General features: G+C 43.9%; 1 protein-coding gene and 1 long non-coding RNA gene across 2 annotated transcripts; both read left to right on the top strand.

The window, feature by feature from the left end:
- The first annotated feature begins 1,031 nt into the window (after window positions 1–1,031).
- PLIN2 (perilipin 2) lies at window positions 1,032–8,765 on the top strand. The gene is made up of 8 exons (XM_040632318.1): window positions 1,032–1,141; window positions 2,320–2,371; window positions 2,662–2,857; window positions 4,378–4,460; window positions 5,199–5,484; window positions 6,328–6,509; window positions 7,582–7,716; window positions 8,586–8,765. Exons 2-8 carry the CDS (start codon window positions 2,342–2,344, stop codon window positions 8,763–8,765), a joined length of 1,092 nt encoding a protein of 363 aa, XP_040488252.1. The 5' UTR covers window positions 1,032–1,141; window positions 2,320–2,341.
- Window positions 8,766–9,567: 802 nt separating this feature from the next.
- Window positions 9,568–17,574, top strand: LOC121103064. The gene is made up of 2 exons (XR_005835184.1): window positions 9,568–10,313; window positions 17,169–17,574. It is a non-coding gene; the product is annotated as an uncharacterized LOC121103064 (long non-coding RNA).
- Window positions 17,575–20,417: the final 2,843 nt, after the last annotated feature.

The following is a 20,417-nucleotide window of genomic DNA, read 5'->3' as shown; positions in this document are numbered from 1 at the left end:
ACAAAGCTTGTACCAAAAAGAAAAAAAAAAAAAGAGAGAGAATTTGATCGCTTAAAGCATTGAAAATGTCAACATAGTGGGGGAAAACCTAAAAACCAACTCGATACCTTTTTGGACTTTCTAACATTTATCTAATGGTTTAGTATTATGATTTTGAATCACACGGTGCGAGAGGGAGGGAAAAATACCATATTTTCTTGCTGAGAGCCTCTAAAGGTATGAATTCGGTCTTGTATAAGGGATACATTTTTAGTGGGTCAGTTTGGAGCTTTAAATATGATCCCCTTCCACCTGCCAACTCTCCCTTGTTTACTTCCCCGTGAGAGAGCCGAGGGCGGCGAAGGCCGGCGGCAGCAGCCCCTGGAGATCCCCTGCCGGTGGTCGGGGAAAGTCCCCGCAACTCCTACCCTGCCCGGGGCCGGGGCCGTTGCACAACTTGTTTGCTCAGGTCATCTGGTGCAAGTACCTTAATTTTAAAGGCAAAAAGACTGGGGCTCAAATGTTGGTGACTTAACTTCCTAACTCTCTTTTAAAAAGCATAACCTGCAATTAAAAAAAAAAAGGCCATCTTGCATAATCAGCATAGACAGCTAACATCCTGGAGTGCTTTGGGCTTAAGTGTTGCTCGGAAAAAAAGAGGGGGACCAACCGATGGTTATTCCAAGGCCCTTTTTGGAAACTGCGACTCAAGGACTGACTTGAAAGGCAAAAGAGCAATAAAACAATTTCTATGGGTCCGTCATCGGGTTAGAATTTCACAAAACTTCAGAAGTGATTTACCTGCTAAAAATAAGTCTAGGAGCGGTGGTTTCCATTTTTTAAAGACAATTCTATTCTGAGGACTGACCGGAATCAACAGGTTACTGCTCTTCCGTGCGCGGACTCCGCCGCCGCCTTTCGGCGGAACCCGCAGCGGGACCGCGCGCCAGCCGCCTCCGCCACCCGCCTCCCCGCCCCTCCCCCGGCAGGGCGCCCACCGCGGGCGGGGCCTGCGGCTGTTCCGTGTCCCGGGCCGCCGGTCACGTGGTGCGGAGGCGCGTGGGGGCGGGGTGGGTGGGGTATATAGCCCGGTCGCCCGCGCCCCCTCTTTGAACGCTGCGCGGGACTTGCCGGAGCTTGTGTTCTGCGCTGCTGCGGGTCGGTAGGTGCGCGCTCCCTGCGCCCTGCGGGGCTCCAGGCGGGAACGGGGGGCGGGGGTCCCGGAGCCTGCGGGCTTCGCCGCCTCGGGGCGGTTTCCGGGTCGGAGCTGGGAAGAGCCGGTCTGCTGGGCCTGCGCTTTCCGCCTTGGCTTTGGTCCTTTGAGGGTCTTCCCGCAGCCTCAGTGCGGGTGTAGCTTCCGGGCTTGGTGGCGGGGTAACATTTTCCATTCGTCTCGCAAGTACGTTACTGAAAAGGAAATGTGCTAGCACGTTCTCCGCAGGCAGAATTTCCTTAACGGGGTTCCCAGCAGCGACAGCGAGGCTGTGGGCACTGGCGCCTGACTTGCGTCCTAAGAAGGGCTCTTACTCATTTCCTGCAGCCTTGGGACCCTCGGCGGCCGGAGGGTGAACTGGCCGGGTCTGAAGTGGCCGGCAGCGGGCGGTGGGGTTCTTCTTCCCACTCTGCTGCTTAGCAGTGAGGCAGTCTATGTGGGTGTCTACGCGTCTTCGGAGGCACTAAATTTCCATGAAAAGCCTCCTGGAATGTTTCTCGATTCCTCGGAGCTCTTGTGCTTAGTCTTTCCAAGACGAGTTTCAGTCCTTTCCCAAGGAAGGAATAAATCCCCCCAAAGGGTTGTGAGAAACATCTTCCACTAGAAATCTTTAAAAAAAAAAAAAAGTATGTATTTTTATTTTATTTTATTTTATTTTTTACAGATTTTGTTTTTAAGTAATCTCTACACCCAACATGGGGCTTGAACTCAACAACCCCCAGATCAAGTCTCATGCTTTACTGACTGAGCCAGCCAGGCGTCCCTCTCTTTCATTTTAACGTGGTTTTTAACTTGGTTCCAGTGTTTTTGTGAACAGATAATTCCTATTTGAAAGGCATTTCTAGTATCCTGGTGGACAAGACCGACATCTCAACAATACAGTGGCTTTGCTTTTATCCTCCACGGGCCCTCTCTTCTATTGGAACTTTACCCATAAATTCTGAAAGCTGGCTTCATGACGTGTTTGCCGAGGAGAGAGCTGAGAGCCAGAGGGTGGGGAGAGGTGCAGAAGACTACAGCTAACCTTATCTTGAATTTTTCTCTTGCTGAAATTGGTGTTTACCTGGGTGGGGAATGAATCTGAGAGGGTCTTACCCTGTGTCCTGACATCAGTGTCTCTTCCACAGATTTCTTTTGCCTAGAAGAAAAATGGCATCTGTTGCAGTTGATCCACAACCGGTATGAATTTTGAATACTGTTTCTTTTTTTAAATTTTATTTTATTTTATTTATTTATTTGACAGACAGCGAGAGAGGGAACACAAGCAGGGGGAGTGGGAGAGGAAGAAGCAGGCTTGCAGCGGAGGAGCCTGATGCGGGGCTCGATCCCATAACGCCGGGATCATGCCCTGAACCAAAGGCAGACGCTTAACCGCTGTGCCACACAGGCACCCCTAAATACTGTTTCTTGATCCCTTTCCTTGCCCATGTGTTTTGAAGGCGTTAACACTGCCCTCTGCTTGGTTGCAGAGTGTGGTCACTCGGGTAGTCAACCTGCCCTTGGTGAGCTCCACGTATGACCTCGTCTCCTCGGCTTATAGCAGTACAAAGGATCAGTATCCGTGCCTGAAGTCTGTGTGCGAGATGGCAGAGAAGGGTGTGAAGACCATCACCTCCGTGGCTGTGACAAGTGCTCTGCCCATCATCCAGAAGCTAGAGCCACAGAGTGAGTTCTGATGTCTTCCTCAAGATTCAGTCCAAGGGATTGGGCAGGGGTGAGCCAGGAACCGTCTGGAATATGTGAATGCCAGCCTTACGCCTCTAGCACTTAGAGGCAACGCCAGGGAATTGTAGCCTTTCCGGAGGCACCTGCTGCCTTTACTTAGAAACTGCCACATGTTGTTGGGAGTTGTTATAGGGGACAACAGTGGATGTTGAGAGTTAAACCGTCCCCCAGAGAGGCCTCTGTAGACTGAGATCACAAGGGAGCTAGTGGGTGAACTGATACAAAGAGCTTCATGAACTATTTTCGAAAGAACATCTTTTGGGATGTAATTAACACGCCATACAATTCACCCTCTAAAGTGTACAATTCAGTGGTTTTTAGTATATTCATAGACTTGGGCGAGTATCTTTACAACCAGTTTTAGAACCTTTTCATCACCTCAGAAGGGAACCTCACACCTTTCTGTTAAGGATGATAAAAGTTCTGGAAATAATAGGTTGGTAATTGACATCGTCAGTGAGCTTAATGCCACTGAATTACACATTGTATATACTTAGGAGTGGGATTGTTGAGTCCTCTAATAACCATGTAAGCTTTTGAGGAGCTGCCACACTGTTTTCCAAAGCAGCTGCACCATTTCATAGTCCCACCAGCAGCGTATGAAGGGTCCCATTTCTTAACGTTATTAACTGCTTTTGAGTAAAGGTTTAAATCATTCCTCTAAATTGTTAGATCATGGACTTTGAGGACTATAAGGAACCTTTATTTTATTTTTTTTAACTTTTTATTTATTTATTTGACAGCAAGAGAGGGAACACAAGCAGGGCGAGTGGGACAGGGAGAAGCAGGCTCCCAGCAGAGGAGCCTGATGCGGGGCTCGATCTCAGGACTCTGGGATCACGCCCTGAGCCGAAGGCAGACGCTTAACGACTGAGCCACCCAGGCGCCCTATAAGGAACCTTTAGAGACCAGTTTTCCAACTCTGCTCCTTCTCACATGAGCTTGATGTTAGTGCGTGGGCCGGCCATCATTGGAAGGGAAGCTTAAACTAAAAACTGGGCTTTGCTGGGCAGATCGAGGATGGTGATAGCATACTGTTTACTGGTGATGACAATACACTGCCACTTACTGGATTAAGTGTAGGTGGGGATTAAACTGGAGTGGAAACACCGATTTTTGAGAGTTCTCGATTTACCTCACTCCCAGAATGTTGGTTCAGGCCTGGCTTGTCTTGGCCTTCACCTTGGATATGGTTGATGAGGAAGAAGCTTCTTAGCCAGCTTCCTACCTGGCATGTCACTGCCTCTGCCTGCTGCTCCCCTCCACCCCCATATTTCCCTGTCAGAAGAGAATTGCCAGCAACCTGCTGCTGAGCTAGAGACACTGGGCGATGCATTGTACAGTAGACGAAGACCCACATTCTTGCCAGTCCTTCTAAAAGGCCAAAGGTTGAAGGTGTAGTATAGTAGCTACTCATTCTTACCTGCACTTGACATTCTCTCCATTTGTGATTCTTCCAGTTGCGGTTGCCAATACCTACGCTTGTAAGGGGCTAGACAGGATTGAGGAGAAACTGCCCATTCTGAATCAGCCAACAAACCAGGTGAGCTCGGGCAGGAGTGCTGAGACTTGGCACCTCACACATCTTCATGTTCTGTTCAGTACAGGCTGTGCATATCATAAACGGGAAATACTCTCTCCTCCTGGACGGATTTTTGAAAGGCCACTCCCTTACTTTGAATTATTGTCAGGTTATGTCTAAGAAGCAGAGATGAACTACCCACTTTGGACTGTAATGCTTTTCGTCTGATCTTCATTAATGTGTGGTTCTGCCTCTGTAGACGATATTGCTCTCACAAATAACTGATTCCCGTGTGGTACTAGACAAATCCAGACATGGTGTTTAGAACCTTTTCTCACTTGGTTATCTGAAACACATCCAGGAGGGTGGAGAATGACATCCCTGCCCCTGTGTTGGCCTTCTGGGGCTGTGTGGACGTGATACCTCTGTCTACGCTCATAGGCATGCATGAGCTACTCTTGCTGTAAGCATATCAACATGGAAAATGCCATTTGTCTCTACAGTACTCCTTGTGGCTTGTAACACATCTGTCTAGTTTAAAAAAAATACTTAGACAAATTTTATATCACTGGACTTCATTTTTTCCTCCAGCAACCCTTGAGTGGTGGCTGGTAGGGCAGACACAGGAAATTGAGGCTTGTCAACTCTTAGTGACTTGCGTAAGACCTAAAGCCGGAGAGTGACAGGGCAGCAAGGCTGCCCTAGTTCATATTTATGCCTGTGCTTCTCCTTGGCCAAGCAATCTTTTTCTATTTGTAGGTTGTTGCCAATGCCAGAGGTGCTATGACCGGGGCCAAAGATGCTGTGACAACTACTGTGACTGGGGCCAAGGATTCCGTGGCCAGCACCATCACTGGGGTGGTGGACAAGACCAAAGGAGCGGTGACTGGCAGTGTGGAGAAGACCAAGTCTGTGGTCAATGGCAGCATTAACACAGTCTTGGGAAGTCGGGTGATGCAGCTGGTGAGCAGTGGAGTAGAAAATGCGCTCACCAAATCAGAGTTGCTGGTGGACCAGTACCTCCCTCTCACTGAGAAAGAACTAGGTAATTGGGGGCGCCTGGGTGGCTCAGTTGTTTAGGCGCCTGTGTTGGGCTTGGTTAGTGATCTCGGGATCCTGGGATCCAGTCCAGTATCGGGCTCTCCCCTCAGCCTTGAGTCTGTTTCCCCTCTCCATCTGTACTCCCTCTCTCGCTTTCACTCTCTCTCAAATCTTTCCTTTTTTAAAAAAAGAACTAGGTAATTGGATTTTTGTCTTGAACTAATAGTTTATATCTTAAAGCAGTCTTTTAAAACCACTTCATTGAGATCTATTTCATATACTGTGAAAGTCACCGGCCTGTTGATTGAGTTAGAGTTGCCCGGCCATCTCCACAATCCAGTGGTGCAATGTTTCTGTCATGCCGAAAGACCCTTTGTGCCTGTTCGTAGGCAATCTGCCTTTTTTTCCGGGGCAACTACTAATCCTTCTGTCTCTGTGGACTTTTGTCTTAAAGCAATCTTGAGTTTCACATTGAATTCTGCACAGTAAGTTTGGAAACTTCAGGGAGAAATTAACTTAGACAATTTTTCTATAAATGGATTGTCTTTAATGGGTTGCTCTACAGAATTGTTAAACATTCGGTGCCTGCTGTGTGCCAAACACTGTGTGGCCCACAAAGCTCACTCCAATTGAGACATGAGTAGGTGAAAGTGTCCAATGCAGTGTTCTATATGTGTTGGGTGGTCAAGCCCAGCAGCAGGCAGGAGCTGTCTTAGGGAAATGAAAGCATACTTGCTAGGTGGGTGGATAGACTTGACAAGGTAAGATCCGGGTTAGAGGCCAGGCCTCATCACTTCTAGCTGTGATCTCTTATGTTTTTTTGTCCTTTTTTTCCCCCTAATTTTAGAAAAAGAAGCAAAAAAAGTTGAAGGGTTTGATACCGTTCAGAAGCCAAGTTATTACGTTAGACTGGGATCCCTGTCTGCCAAGCTCCGCTCACGTGCCTATGAGCAGGCTCTCAGCAGGGTGAAAGAAGCCAAGCGAAAAAGCCAAGAGACCATTTCTCAGCTCCATTCCACTGTTAATCTGGTGAGTAAAACTTGATTTAAAGGTAACTAGAGTGAGTTTGGTTATCTCAAGGGATGAGAGTAAATGTGAAATCCAAGAATTTTAATCTTTTTATTTTTTTTTAAGAGTTTATTTATTAGCACAAGTAGGGAGAGCGGCAGCAAGAGGGAGAGGAAGCAGCAGGCTCCCCACTGAGCAGGGAGCCCGACGCAGGGCTTGATCCCAGGACCCTGGGATCATGACCTGAGCCAAAGGCAGACACGTAACCGACTGAGCCACCCAGGTGCCCCAGGAATTTTAATCTTAATGAAAAACCCAATAGAAAAATGGGCAAAGAATACACAACTCTGAGAAAAGGAAGTACAGATAGCTGAACTCTAGGAAACAATGTTAATCTTACCGTGAGGGGCCCAATTACAGATGCTTCTCTTGGCCTCTCACACTGGCAAGCTTGATGCTGTGCGTAATGAGGTAGGAAAGAAGGTGTGCCTGCCCTGGTGCATTTCTGGGGGACACGGGGACTGTTCTGGGCAAGTTACAAGTATCTATGCCTTGAGCAGTTCTATTTTTGGAAGTGTTTCCTGTAGACAGTTACAGAAGTTTAGAGTCGAAAAACCTTATAAGCAGTGCCTGTGAACTAATAGGGAGCTAAATTGCTACATCATAAAAGAGCTATTGTGTAGCCATTGAAAGTTGCCAGGTGACAGAACAGTATGAACTGTCCTGCCATTAGAAACTGGGTTCTTCTTGGAAGGGGAAAGAGGTAGCTGGCTACAGGGAAGAGGAGGTTTTAATTCTTTTCCTTTTGGCATTTTATCTTTTTGTGAACATACGTATTAAATTTGAGTTGCCTTACCTGTGCTAAACTGAAGGTAAATTGGGAGACCGTGGTTTAATAGTTCAGTAGAGGCAGTAGAGAACTATGATTACTTGGCTGATTTATAAAAAAAAAAAACAGTAACAGTGATAGCAGGTGTCTCAAACTCTCATGGAAATTCTTGTTTGTTTAATTTTCTGATACCATAGATCTGAGAACAGGCTAACGAAAATGTCTGACTGGCTTGTTCCTTTGTGTTATTTCAATGTGTTCCAGATTGAATTTGCCAGGAAGAATGTGCATAGTGCCAACCAGAAAATTCAAGGGGCTCAGGATAAGTTCCACGTCTCCTGGGTGGAGTGGAAGAGGAGCCTTGGCTATGATGATACGGATGAGTCTCACTGTGCTGAGGTAAGACACTGGGGACGGAGCCCTTCCCTGTGGTTTCTGAGGAGGATCTTAATCAGATTTTGTATTTCCATTTTCCCATTATTCCTCAGAATACTCTTCTCTATCAAAAGTTTGAACAATACTGTGTACCTAGGTTAAGTGAAAGAAAATCAAAACGTGCAGTAAACTTTTAATAGCCTACGGACACACGTATTGCCCGTTAACAGAATACTACTAAGTGAGAAGCATGGGCCTTGCCCTCCTACTGGCTGCAGACCAAACTAATGGGGGTACAAACACTTGTACTGCCCTTCTTTTTTTTTTTTTTTTAGATTTTATCTATTTACTTGACAGTGTGAGAACACAAACGGGTGTGGGAGAGGGAGAAGCAGGCTCCCCGCTGAGCAGGGAGCCCGACGCAGGGGTCAGTCCCAGGACCCTGGGATCATAACCTGAGCGAAGGCAGATGCTTAATGACTGAGCCACCCAGGCGCCCCTGTACTGCTTTTTGGCGGCATAAATAGTTGTTATGAGAATACATAGGAAAGGAACCTAACTCACTTTAGGGTAAGGCTGGGTGAGTCGGATGGGGTCCTGGAAGAGCTCTGTGCTAAGCTGAGATCTACTGGGTGAATAAACTAGGTAAAAGGGCCCTAACATTGCAGACAGACAGTAGCATACTGTGGTCCTAGGAGGTGGTTCTTTGGGTTCCAGCAGCTAATATGCATATGAAAAGTGCATAACACTGCTCTATTCAGGGTTCTTAGGAGGATTTTTAAAAGTCAAAGAATCCCACGTACATGGTAGACACACAGTTTACTGTAACTGAACTGATTCATAAAGAGCACTGTTGCATCTACTGCTAATTTTTAAACTTGTTTTGTTTTTAGCACATTGAGTCACGTACTCTTGATATTGCCCGCAACCTGACTCAGCAGCTCCAGACCACGTGCCACACCCTGCTGTCTAGTATCCAGGGGTTACCACAGAACATCCAAGATCAGGCCAGTCACCTTATTTTCTTTGGGAAAGCTTCCTACACACTCCTTGTCTTTTCCAGGCAGAGTTAGGTATGTCTACTCTGCACTCCTTTAACATTCTACAAGTATTTATAATTCATCACACTATATTTTAGCTATGGATTTTCTTGAATAAGTCACCCATCAGAGTAGGGCTGTGCCTTACTGATTCCTTCATTTAGCCAATATATATTGAGCATGACTTCCCCCTTCCCATCTTCACCCTCCCCCCCAACCTTCACCCCACTCCCTACCCAAGGAATGTTCAGCTGGAGGCCAGGGATACAACAGTGAACACAATAGATGAAAATCCCTGACCTTGTGGAGTTAACATCGTAAAAGTGGAGCCTACCTCATTTACTCCTATAGTTCCAGTGCCTGGCCCTTGATGAACTAATATAATAAGGTTAGAAAAGTAGATGGGCCTACCAGCCAGTCAATAGTTTCTCCCTGTCAGTCTCTTCCATAGGATCTTTTCCTTATATCTCTGTTCCCTTGTATATTTCTCCCATGTGTTAGTCGAAGTACTTCCATGTAATCTAAAATGGGTCATAATGCCCCCTTTACAAATTTCTTTTTCTTTTTTTTTTTTTTATTATTTTTCATGAAGGCAGGCACCCTATAAGTTCAATAAAATTCACTGCAGAATAGATCAACTTTATGTGCTTTTGTGTGTTGCTTTCATAGAGCTGCTTGGCCTGCATGACGGTTATTAATACACATACGTGCATTCCAGTCGGCCCTCTGGGGAATTCGCCTGTGCAGTAACACTGGAGGGCTAGTGCTAAGAATGCCGTGTTTGATAACAGGGTTTTTTTTTTCTTTTCCCGCCACGATCACGCCCGGAGCCAAAGGCAGTTGCTCAACTGAGCCACCCAGGTGCCCGATAACAGGTTTTCAACAAAATAAAGCTAAAGTGCATGTAGGAATTTGTACGAGGTGATAGTCACTGTCTTTATCTTCCCATTTTTAAAAAACATTGTGAGATTCTGTTAGGAATGGGGTGAGGGGCAGAGGGAGAAGCAGACTCCCAGCTGAGAGGGAGTCGGGCTCAATCTGGGGACTCTGGCATCATGGCCTGAGCCACCTAGGTGCCCTTTTTATCTCTCCATCTACTCGACCCCTGGGGGGAGGGGTGGTTAAGCCTGTAGAAGGCTTCTCAGGCTGCCTGCCTTGCTGGAAAGGAATCAAAACGGAAAGGAAGCAAGTGAGTGACTCCTGGCATCAGTTTCCTGCAAAGGCAGCAGGCATTTCTTGCGAAAGGGCTGTTGAAAGTGTGAGCCCTGAGCTGAGACTGGTCAGTGTCCATTCTCAGCCGGGCTGTACTTGCTCTGTTGTCACTTTGGGAGAAACTCACTCTAGTTGGTGAGATACCTTTAGAAGACCAGGCGAGAGTAATTAGACTTTGGACCCTCTGTAGGAAAAGCTGTTTACTTCCTCCCTAGGGTGTTCAGACTTGCAGCCCCTCAATGTTGGTCAACTCGGGAGGAAATCTCATGAATCTGCTTACAACAAAGCGGCGGTATGCCAGACTGTTTCAAAAACAACTTAGAACTTGTGAAATAGAGCTACGTGCTTCTGCCTGTTCTGCGAAATAAGGTTAGCAAGGCTGCCTTTTGGCAGAAGTGAAGTCCAAGATTTGTCTCCCCTTTTCTACCCTCGTTTCCCCCTTCTCAAAAGAAGGAGGCAGCATATAACTGCATGCGCCTTTGACGTGAGACCTGTCAAAGCTTACAAAGGTACAGAACTAAATTTTTCCCCTTGAGGTAACTCGGGAATCAGCAAACAGGTGAGCTGAATTGGAAGGGACGGACTCACTGAGATGCTTGAATCCTAGGGGCATTTGGTTTCTGGGATGGGGGACTGCCACAATTCGTGGGCTTCCGGGATGGATCCTACCCATTCACATGCCTGTCTGCTCCCAGTAACGCATTTTCTAGAGCAACTGCCTCAAAACTTCTTTACTATTCCTTAAATCTATTTTTTTAAATAATTTTAATTTTTTTAACTTCTTAATCTAAATTGGACACGATCTTGCCCCTCTGCCTCAAAACTCCAAGGCTCCTATCTTGTGGTTATTCTAATTGGTTGGAAAATTACATTGCCTAGCCTACACATACTTTCTTAATCCTGAGCAAACTTGTTTCCCCATCATAAAAGTTGTGCCAGCTGAATTGCTCAAGAAAATGAGATGGTTCTCAAAGTATTCTTTGTGAGCCAGACAGAATATAAAGACTACTTTTAGCTTCCAGAAGAGCGCCGCTAGCCCTCGTTTTTTGCCATGAACTACGTACACTTGTGGTTTCGTCTGTCCTTGTGTCTTGAGTTTGTGCCCACGTGCATTCCGTTCTGTTGTCAACATGTCTCAAAATCGTGTACTTGCTTCTTAACAGCTTTATTGTTGCGTTAAACTGGCAGTTTTGGTTTAACAGACTTTTCCCCAAGGAGGACAATTCTTGTGAGGAAAAGCTGACTAAGCACAGTAACTATGGAAGATTTTTAAACGTTTGGCTGCATGAAGGCTGGCATGGCATGCTTGAGGGTTCAAAGATTTTTTTTTTTCTTTGCATGTAATAATACGGACTCTGGTTGGTTCTGGGTAAAAAAAATCAAAGGTACAGGGTGTACTAGGCATTAATCCCTTAGCCTCAGCGCTCTCACCTATAATGTACAATTGGTGATGCTTTCACAGATGGAAGTGAAGTGTTTGAAGATGGGGTGTCTTTCTGTTCTGTGCTAGAGGCCTGGGGACACCATCTGTGGGGCTGTGACTTACAGTATCTTTAACTTGCCAGTCCGGGTGTAAGTACATGATACCAGGTCATGATTAGGGAAATACATCCACGTTGATAAGGCATTGTAGATACTGAAAACTGAAATTCAGTCTATCTGAGCTATCTTTTATTTATTTATCTATCTATCTTATGTATTTATGATTTTATTTGAGGTAGAGGGCATGAACAGGGGGCAGAGGGAGAGGGAGAAGCAGGCTCCCCGCCGAGCAAGGAGCCTAATGTGGGGCTCAATCCCAGGCCCCCGGGGTCATGATGTAAGCCAAGGGCAGATGCTTAACTGACTGAGCCACCCAGGTACCCCTGAGCTATCCCTTTTAGAATACTATTTAGCTCATGGAGGTGGCTGGTGAGGGAAAGAGGAATACAGAGCAGGATAGATATTTGTGCATAACTCTTAAATGAAGTCTAAATGATGCCTGGGAGAGTAGATGGGGTGTATGGAAAGGAGGGCCCCTTGCTAGCCTGATCTGCCTGGGCTGTCATGGACTTGGGACTGTGCCAGCTCCAGGAGTGACCTAGTATTGAGGTCTGCAGGGATGGTGTTGTGAGATGTGTAGGTAGCTACATTATTCTGTATATGTAGCTGCATTAAAATTATTTAATTCAGTATTTGAGTTTCTAATAGTGTAAGGCCTGAACTCTGCCCTGATGGGAATGGAAAGACCAGAAACTTTCCTCAAGAGATGTTTATAGTCTTGGAGGAAGCTTGTTGATGAATATTCAAATCACATCCTGGTATAGAACACTGCTTGTCCCTCACTCTGGCCCCAGGCTGCTAATTGGAAAATTCCCTACCTTTATTACAAGATTAACCTGCAAAATATTACACTTCAGCATACAGCAGTATAGGAATGGCAAGGCAACAAATTGGATTTTCTGCTTTATTGGCCAAAGCAAAAGAGAATGCTAACTTAGGAGGTGTTTCGTGTGTGTGTGTGTGTGTGTGTGTGTGTGTGTGTGTGTGTTGGGGTTCTAATGTCTTCCAGAACTTAAAGTGAGGAAAGTAGTGGACAGTGTTGTTAATTGACACTTCACAAAAGTAATGAAGAGACTAATTGGTACTTTTATGTAGATAATGATGGAGAAATAGTTACCACTTCAATTCTGTTTTCCTTTCTCTTGCGTGTATACATGAGAGTGGAATTGTGAGTGGGTCATACAGTCACTGTGTCCAATTATTTGAGGAACAATTGTTTCCACAGTGGCTGCAGCATCCTATGTGCCTACCAGCAAGGTATGGGGATTCTGATCTCTCTACACCTTCACCAGCACTTGGGGAAGCCAACCATTTAAATGAACACTTAGCATTAAAAAGAGTAGATGTTGTTTTGTCTACTCTACACAGGCTAGAGCACAGGAAAACTCAGCTAAGGAGGTAACTCGTGTATCTATCAGACCGACCCCGTGTATAAAATAGCCCTAGTGAACTCTCCCCACGGATTACATCACATCAGGGAGCCTTCTCCTGTCCTCCGTTGTCTATGCCCCGATTATCAACTGGAAAGATAAAATGCAGATTCCTGGGTTCCACATCCAGAGAATCTGTTCACTAGGTGTGGTGGTAGTACCAGGCATCCGCACTTTTTGAAAGCATCCTTTAAAAAAAATCAGTAACAACAAGAACCTTAAAGCATCCCTTAAAAAAAAAAAGCATCATCCTAGTGATTCTGCTACGGGTGGTCTACTGACTTCTTTTAGAGAAGCAAAAGAAATGGGAAGCAAATTACTTTAACTTGAGACAAAAATAGGGCTAGGGTTACCTATAGTCCCTTTTCTCCGAATAAGATCCTCAGTGTAGGTTCGATAAAGCGTCCTAAGACCCACTCTTGATTTACTTGCTCAAATAAATTGAATACACAGGAGCTAACAGTGACCAGTGCACTTAAATTTTGTTGGGATCACTTCCTGCGCTCGAGATCTAGCCATTTCCACACAGACTTGTTAGCTAAGGACAAAGCATCTGGGTACAGGAGGGTGTTTCTACAGCAGGGAAGGGGATATGCACCAGGAGATAGTACTCAGCTGTACCGAACTGTTCAAGTAAAGCAGAACCAAGATGCTCCCAGCTCTCTAGCTTGCAAGCACAGCAAGAAGGTGCATATGCTATCTCTTATGGATGGGGAGACGTTTCTGCTAAATCAAACCCTCACCAGGGTTTACCTTATGTGTTTGGTATTAGAGCTAATCGTTACCTCTTGCATGATCCTTTCATAGCCCTGTATATCAAATCACTTTTATACAAACAAGCTTCAGGTTTTATTTTCACTTCATTAGTGCTTCAGTACTTTATTTCAAAATCAAATTTCCCAATTCCGTGTCATGTTTATCAGCACTGCATGCTCACTCACCTTTACCAGCAGGTGAAATTCTCACAGATGATATTTTTCCTTTTTTTTTTTTTTTTAAGATTTACTTATTTTGAGAGAGAGAAAAAGCACATACACAGGGTGAGGAGAGAGAGAAATTGAATCTCTCACACACTCCCAGCTTAGGACTAAGCTGACCCCAAACTCCATCCCTGGACCCTGAGATCATGACTTGAGCTGAAATCAAGAGTTGGGCATTGGGGCGCCTGGGTGGCACAGCGGTTAAGCTTCTGCCTTCGGCTCAGGGTGTGATCCCGTTTATATGGGATCATTATGGGATCGAGCCCCACATCAGGCTCCTCTGCTGTGAGCCTGCTTCTTTCTCTCCCACTCCCCCTGCTTGTGTTCCCTCTCTCGCTGGCTCTCTCTATCTCTGTCAAATAAATAAATTAAAAAAAAAAAAAGTCTTAAAAAAAAAAAAAAGAGTTGGGCATTTAACTGACTGAACCACCCAGGTGCCCCAATGTTTTTATTTCAGTAATAGTCTCGCTTACCCAGGGCCCCAGGCCACCAGTAGGCCACCTTTAGGTAAATTAGAAAATGGCACCTAGCCTCAATATATGTAGCGCCACCTTCTGGAAAGTTGGTATAGTAAAGATGGGAATCAACGAAGTCTGTGCTAGGAAAGGTGCCCCCTAAGGTCGTGTGGTGAGCAAGCTGTAGAAGGTAACACAGGGTCACAGAAATTCTAGCAAGGTCACTTGGTTTTCTTGAAAAGAATGTGTTGCTGGTCTCCTGTCCTTTCAGGGAGGGACTGTGGTTATCTCATTAATTTCATAGTAAGTATCTGATTCTGAGTTTGGCCTCTATCCCTGAGGGACGTTCTCTGCAAGAGACTCCTTACACTCCATCAGTGGTCCAGACTGCACTTGTTCATGTCAGTTGAAAAGGGATTTATTTTATACACGTGTGAAATGATTTCTCTTGTGCCACATTTGTAAAAAGCTCATGTAGATGGTCAGGCGCAGCCACGACATTTTGCATTAAACTCACCATGGAAACTTGATGGACTGTCACTACCTCTTGGTTGCCCCACCCGCTGTTGTATTCACAGCCCCCAAGTAGCTTTTGCTGATAGCCAGGAACTCAATGGAAAGTAGATACTCCAGATCATTCTGGATTATGGAAACAGAATTATTCATAGGGCTCTTCTAAAGCATCTCAGGTACCAGAGGCGTTTTTTTGTTTTTTTGTTTTTTTTGGACGGTAGTGCTGAAAACTTTTCTCCTAAAATTTTGAGTGTGGGATCATCAACCTCTGCAAAGAATTTCAGGCCAACAGTTACCTAGCCTATAGGTGACTTTGGAGGGGCACGCGTGCGCACACGTGTGTGTGTGTGTGTGTGTGTTGGTCTTTAAGGAACTAGTGAAAATAAGAGCTACTGTTATTGAGCACCTTTTACAAGTTAGGCTCATTCTACCTTCGTTCTTCATCTGTAGCAACATGAATTAGGGATTTTCCTCACTTGAGAGGTGAGGAAACAGGTTGAAAAGAGAGGTGGTAGGATGGGGATTTAGTTTGATGTCTACTGATGTTAAAGGCCAAGTATTTTTTCTGTTCTAGCACTCTCTCTCTTTTTTTTTTTACTAAGATTTTACTTACTTATTAGCACAAGCAGGGGAAGCAGCAGGCAGAGGGAGAAGCAGACTCCCCACTGAGTAGGGAGCCCAATGTGGGATTCAATCCCAGGATCCTGGGATCATGACCTGAGCCGAAGGCAGACACTTAACCGACTGAGCCACCCAGGCGCCCCTCTAGCACTCACTGATAGGAGAAAGCTGCAGCTTGCCTCCTTGTTTGGGGCCCAGGAAATTTCTCTGCCTGAATCTTCTTGTGTTGTTGCTTCCTGTTCTATTGTATATTTGTTAAAAACAAATAAAGTGATACTGAATGTTACAACATACAATGAATACAGATAGTTCAGAAGAGGGTGCTAAGTCAGGTTTATCTTTTAACTCAATAAGGCTAAGGTTGCAGTAGTTGGCTTATCTGGCTGATGTTCTGAATGAATTTGTAGAAGCGTTGTTGGCTTTTGTGGATGTCAGGTTGCATTGAATATTTGCAAAGTCAACATCTGTAAATAGCTAGAATGCAGTTTAAGCTGCCCAAACTGAGAGCCTCAGGAACAAATGGTAGAACTTCGTAGTTGGACCCGACAGTTCTCTGAGCACCTGAGTTTGTAGGGCAAAGTACAAGAAACAGGATTCCCTCTTGTTGTCTGTTTTTCTTCTTGTTTCGTTTTACTATTTCTTAATTGTGAAATATACACACATCGAATTTACCATTTTAGCCATTCTTAAGTGTACAATTCAATGGCATTAGATACCTTCACCATGTTGTGCCATCATTACCACTTTACGTTTCTAGAACTTTATCATCCCAAGCATAAACTCTGTACCTATTTTTTTTTAAAGATTTTATTTATTTATTTGACAGAGATAGAGACAGCCAGCGAGAGAGGGAACACAAGCAGGGGGAGTGGGAGAGGAAAAAGCAGGCTCATAGCGGAGGAGCCTGATGTGGGGATCGATCCCATAACGCCAGGATCACGCCCTGAGCTGAAGGCAGACGCTTAACCGCTGTGCCACCCAGGCACCCCAAACTCTGTACCTATTAAACAATGACTCCTCATTCCTTCCTCCCCCTCTGTGTTTCGATGGGTTTTTGTGGCTGTTAGTTATTTTTGCATCTATTAGGTGATTAGCTAAACTTTTTCTCTGCTGTCAAGCTTTTCCAGCCTTTAGTAATTATTAGACCTTACTAATTTTCTGCTTCAAATCTGCTGTTGGCTTGGAAACACCACTTAGCTTATCAAAACTGCATGTAAAGGAAGACTTCAGAGAACTTCTTATCCCTGAAAGCCTTTCCTCTGCAGAGAAGTACTAGGACTTTGCCATGGCTATTGCAACTATTAAAAGACCTTGTCCTTCCTCAGTTCCTAGACATTTCCCAAAGGGTTTATATTTCTAAGTCAGACTTACGGAGAAGTGGGGCATTACTGTTTTTAAGAGACTAGTAGATTAATAGATGAATAACCAGAAAGGCTTATATTTTTTTTTCAAAAAAGCTTGCATTTAGTAAATTCCACCCTGGTTAGTTTCCTTTCAAAGAGAAGTTTCTGTACTGTTTTATAGTATGAGTGAATTGGGTGAGTAAGACTATAAACACCTTGTCAGAAAGCACATCTATGGAGAAAGTCAGGTTCATTCACACGCAGTCGTGTCTCCACGAGCGGGATCTGACAGCACACTTCATTAATGTTTGTTTTAATATCCAAGATTCTTCTTTTTCAGGTATTTGATTTCACAGCCATAGACTTGGCATCTGAGACTGATGAAATTCCAGATATTATAGCTTTGGAAGAGGAGGATGGATCAGATCATTCACAGGCTAATGGCCCAGAGTCCTCTCAGAGCAAAACGTTGAATAACTAACTAGGAAATACTCCTTTTGGCTGAGTACACAATTCGTGTCACATTAATCTTAATGCTTGCTCATGTGTTTATTCCTGAGGCTTTGGAGATTAATCTCTTGTGGGTTAATCTATTCTTTTTTTTTGGCTACTTGGTCTTAATTGTAATGAAACTCCAATTGGTCTAAACTTTTGTAAGAGAACCTAGTTCTGCAGCATATATCATTTCATGTAATTCTTCAAAATTTAATCATTGAAATGCCTGTAATAAAAATTATGCTGTATAATCTTGAATCAGAGTGATTTTTGTTGTTGTTGTTGTTTTACTGATATAGTGAGTGGATACTTTTGTTTTTATTTTTGGCTTCCCCGTATGGGGGTGTCTCAGTAGGTCTGCAGGTCAGGGATTTTTGTTTTGTTTTGTTTTGTTTTTGTTTTTGGCTTTCTCCTAGCCTAGCGATAGGCATCTGATTGAAAATAGGTCAACTAGGAGGAAGTATATCACAATGAGTAAAGACTGTGGGTTCCAAATCTTGGCTCTGCCACTTACTAGTTGTGTGACTTTAAACAAGTTACTTAATTTCCCTATACCTCTACTTCCTCATCTGCAAAATGGGCATAATAGAAGCATTTGTTATGAAGAATAAACAAATTAACATTTGTGAAAAGCTTAGAGCAATACCTGGCATAAAGTAGCGTTAAATAGGTATTAAATAAATTGTAGAGACAATGGTTGACCCAGTAGTTCTGAGCATCCCTAGTGTCCAAATAGTAGTTTTGAAATGCCTTTTCCCACTGAAAGAAATCAGGGCTTCTTGGAGGAATGGCTGATTCCAGGTTTGAAGCAGTACATTTATAAGATGATCCTTAAACTTCTTGCTATTCCAGATGGCTAGGAAACCAATTTGAAGAGTTTCCTGTTGACTAGAGACAGAACAATTTGAACTTCAGTAAGGATAATAATTGCAATAGATTGAACCCCATCAAGTGTGACCCCTCTTAAATGTCCAAATATACCATCATACATATAAACAATTTAATTGGTCACCTTCAGGAGATGACAGTAAACTAATTAACTGTTATAAAGGGAAAGACAGCCATCAAAAGAAAAAAAAAAGAAATCTTGCCATTTGAAACGTTGTGGATGGAACTAGAGGGTATTATGCTAAGCGAAATAAGTCAATCAGAGAAAGATAATTATCATATGATCTCACTCATTGATATGTGGAATTTGAGAAACAAGGCAGAGAGGATCATAGGGGAAGAGAGGAAAAAATGAAATGAAACCAGAGGGAGACAAACCATAAGAGACTTTTAATCTTAGGAAACAGACTGGGGGTTGCTGGAGGGGAGGGGAGTGGAGGATGGGGTGGCTGGGCCAGGGACATTGGGGAGGGTATGTGTTGTGGTGAGCGCTGAGTATTGTGTAAGACTGATGAATCAGACCTGTACCCCTGAAACAAATAATACATTATATATAAATTAATCAAATTTAAATAAAAAAACAAAGGGAAAGAATCAACAGTGTATATATATATATAAAATAAATAAATATATAATTTATTTAATATATAATTAATATATTTAATATAATTAATATATTAATATTTACTAATATATATTATTTATTTATTTATTTTTGGGGGGTGGGGGAGGTAGAGGGGGCGAGAGAGTCCCAAGCGGACTCCACACTGAGTGCGCAGCCCGACACAGGGTTTCATCCCACAACCCTGAGATCAGACCTGAGCAGAAACCAAGAGTTGGTCTCCCAACTGACCGTGCCATCCAGGCGCCCTATGTTTCCTTATACCTTTACCACTAGATTAAATAGTAGATGAGGGAAAATGTCTATCATAAAGATATTGCTAGTAACAAGAAAAAAAATGGTATCTTGGTCAGTTTGGACTGCTGTAATAAATGACCTTAGACTGAGTGGTTTACACAACAAACATTTCTTTCACACTGTTCTGGAGGCTGGAAGTTTGAGATCAGGGTGTCAGCCTGGTTGGGTTTTGGGGAAGGCCCTTCCAGGTCGAAGAGACACCACTTCCCTTTGTATCCTCAAATGGTGGAAAGAGCAGAGAGTAAGCAAGCTCTCTTGGGACTCTTTTAAGGGTATTAATCTTATTCAGGAGGGTTCCACCCTTACGACCTCATCTAATCCTAATAACCTTCCAAAGGCCCCACCTTCTAATACCATCACATTGAGGAGTAGGGTTTCAACATAGGAATTGGGGGGAGGGAGGCACAAACATTCAGTTCATAACAAATAATAAATTAGAATTTTGGCATTTTGCAATCCCCAGGAAATTAACAGATCTAGGCATTTAGCATCAATGCCTGTCAGTGGCATAAATAGAGATATGTACAGCCTGATGAAACAACATACGCCAGCCATCATCTAGACTTGCCGAAGGGATCACACCTGAATCTCATCAATCCTCTGGATCCAGGTGCTCATTTGAAGGAAATACAGAGGACAGAGACAGAAGAAGATGTGGAAACGCAGCAAAGATGCCATTAGTAAAACCCAGACTAAGGGATATTATTTAGGTCAAACAGCCCCACTTCCTCAACAGAATAGTTGTACAAAAAAAAAGGAGTAGGGGAGGATAGAGGAAAGCCTGTATATTAAATGATATTATTTAAAGAAAAAAAAAAACAAATCTGGGAAAGACTGAAAAAAAACAAAAAACAAAACAAAAATCAACAACCAACCCAAAGAAGAGACAAGGCAAGTATAAAAAGGGTAAGACTGAACTATAGTGCCTAGAGAACCATGCTTAGTTGGTGAGACTATAAGACAAAGCGAAGAAGTGATTACTATAAAAGTGAGAATGGTGGTTCTTTTTTTGGGAAATGAGGGGTTTCTGGGATGGCTGGAAAAGTTTGATTTCTTGTCTTTGGTGGTAGTTATAAGGGCATTCACCTAGAATAATACATTAAGCTATTTTTAAAATGTAAATTGGATTGCTGGCATATAAATCTTGGGTAGAGTGGCACATGAATTTGCCATTTTCTGAACCTTATTCTCTGGCCTTCCCATTCTTTTTTATGCTACTTGATACTCATCGAATAAAGCCCCCTCAGAGGAGTTTTGCTGCTTGCAACTAAAGAACATTAGTCAATA

Source organism: Ursus maritimus, unplaced genomic scaffold (genome assembly GCF_017311325.1).
Source record: "Ursus maritimus isolate PB19 unplaced genomic scaffold, ASM1731132v1 scaffold_17, whole genome shotgun sequence".
Taxonomy (NCBI): Eukaryota; Metazoa; Chordata; class Mammalia; order Carnivora; family Ursidae; genus Ursus; species Ursus maritimus.
This window is presented reverse-complemented; position numbering and strand designations above follow the sequence as displayed.

What these genes read in the sequence shown, in the direction of transcription:
- PLIN2 (XM_040632318.1), top strand. Translation starts at nt 2,342, where the DNA reads ATGGCATCTGTTGCAGTTGATCCACAACCG. An exon ending in TTGCAGTTGATCCACAACCG is followed by an intron (nt 2,372 to 2,661) that starts GTATGAATTTTG and finishes GCTTGGTTGCAG; the next exon opens with AGTGTGGTCACTCGGGTAGT. An exon ending in TCTCACTGAGAAAGAACTAG is followed by an intron (nt 5,485 to 6,327) that starts GTAATTGGGGGC and finishes CCCTAATTTTAG; the next exon opens with AAAAAGAAGCAAAAAAAGTT.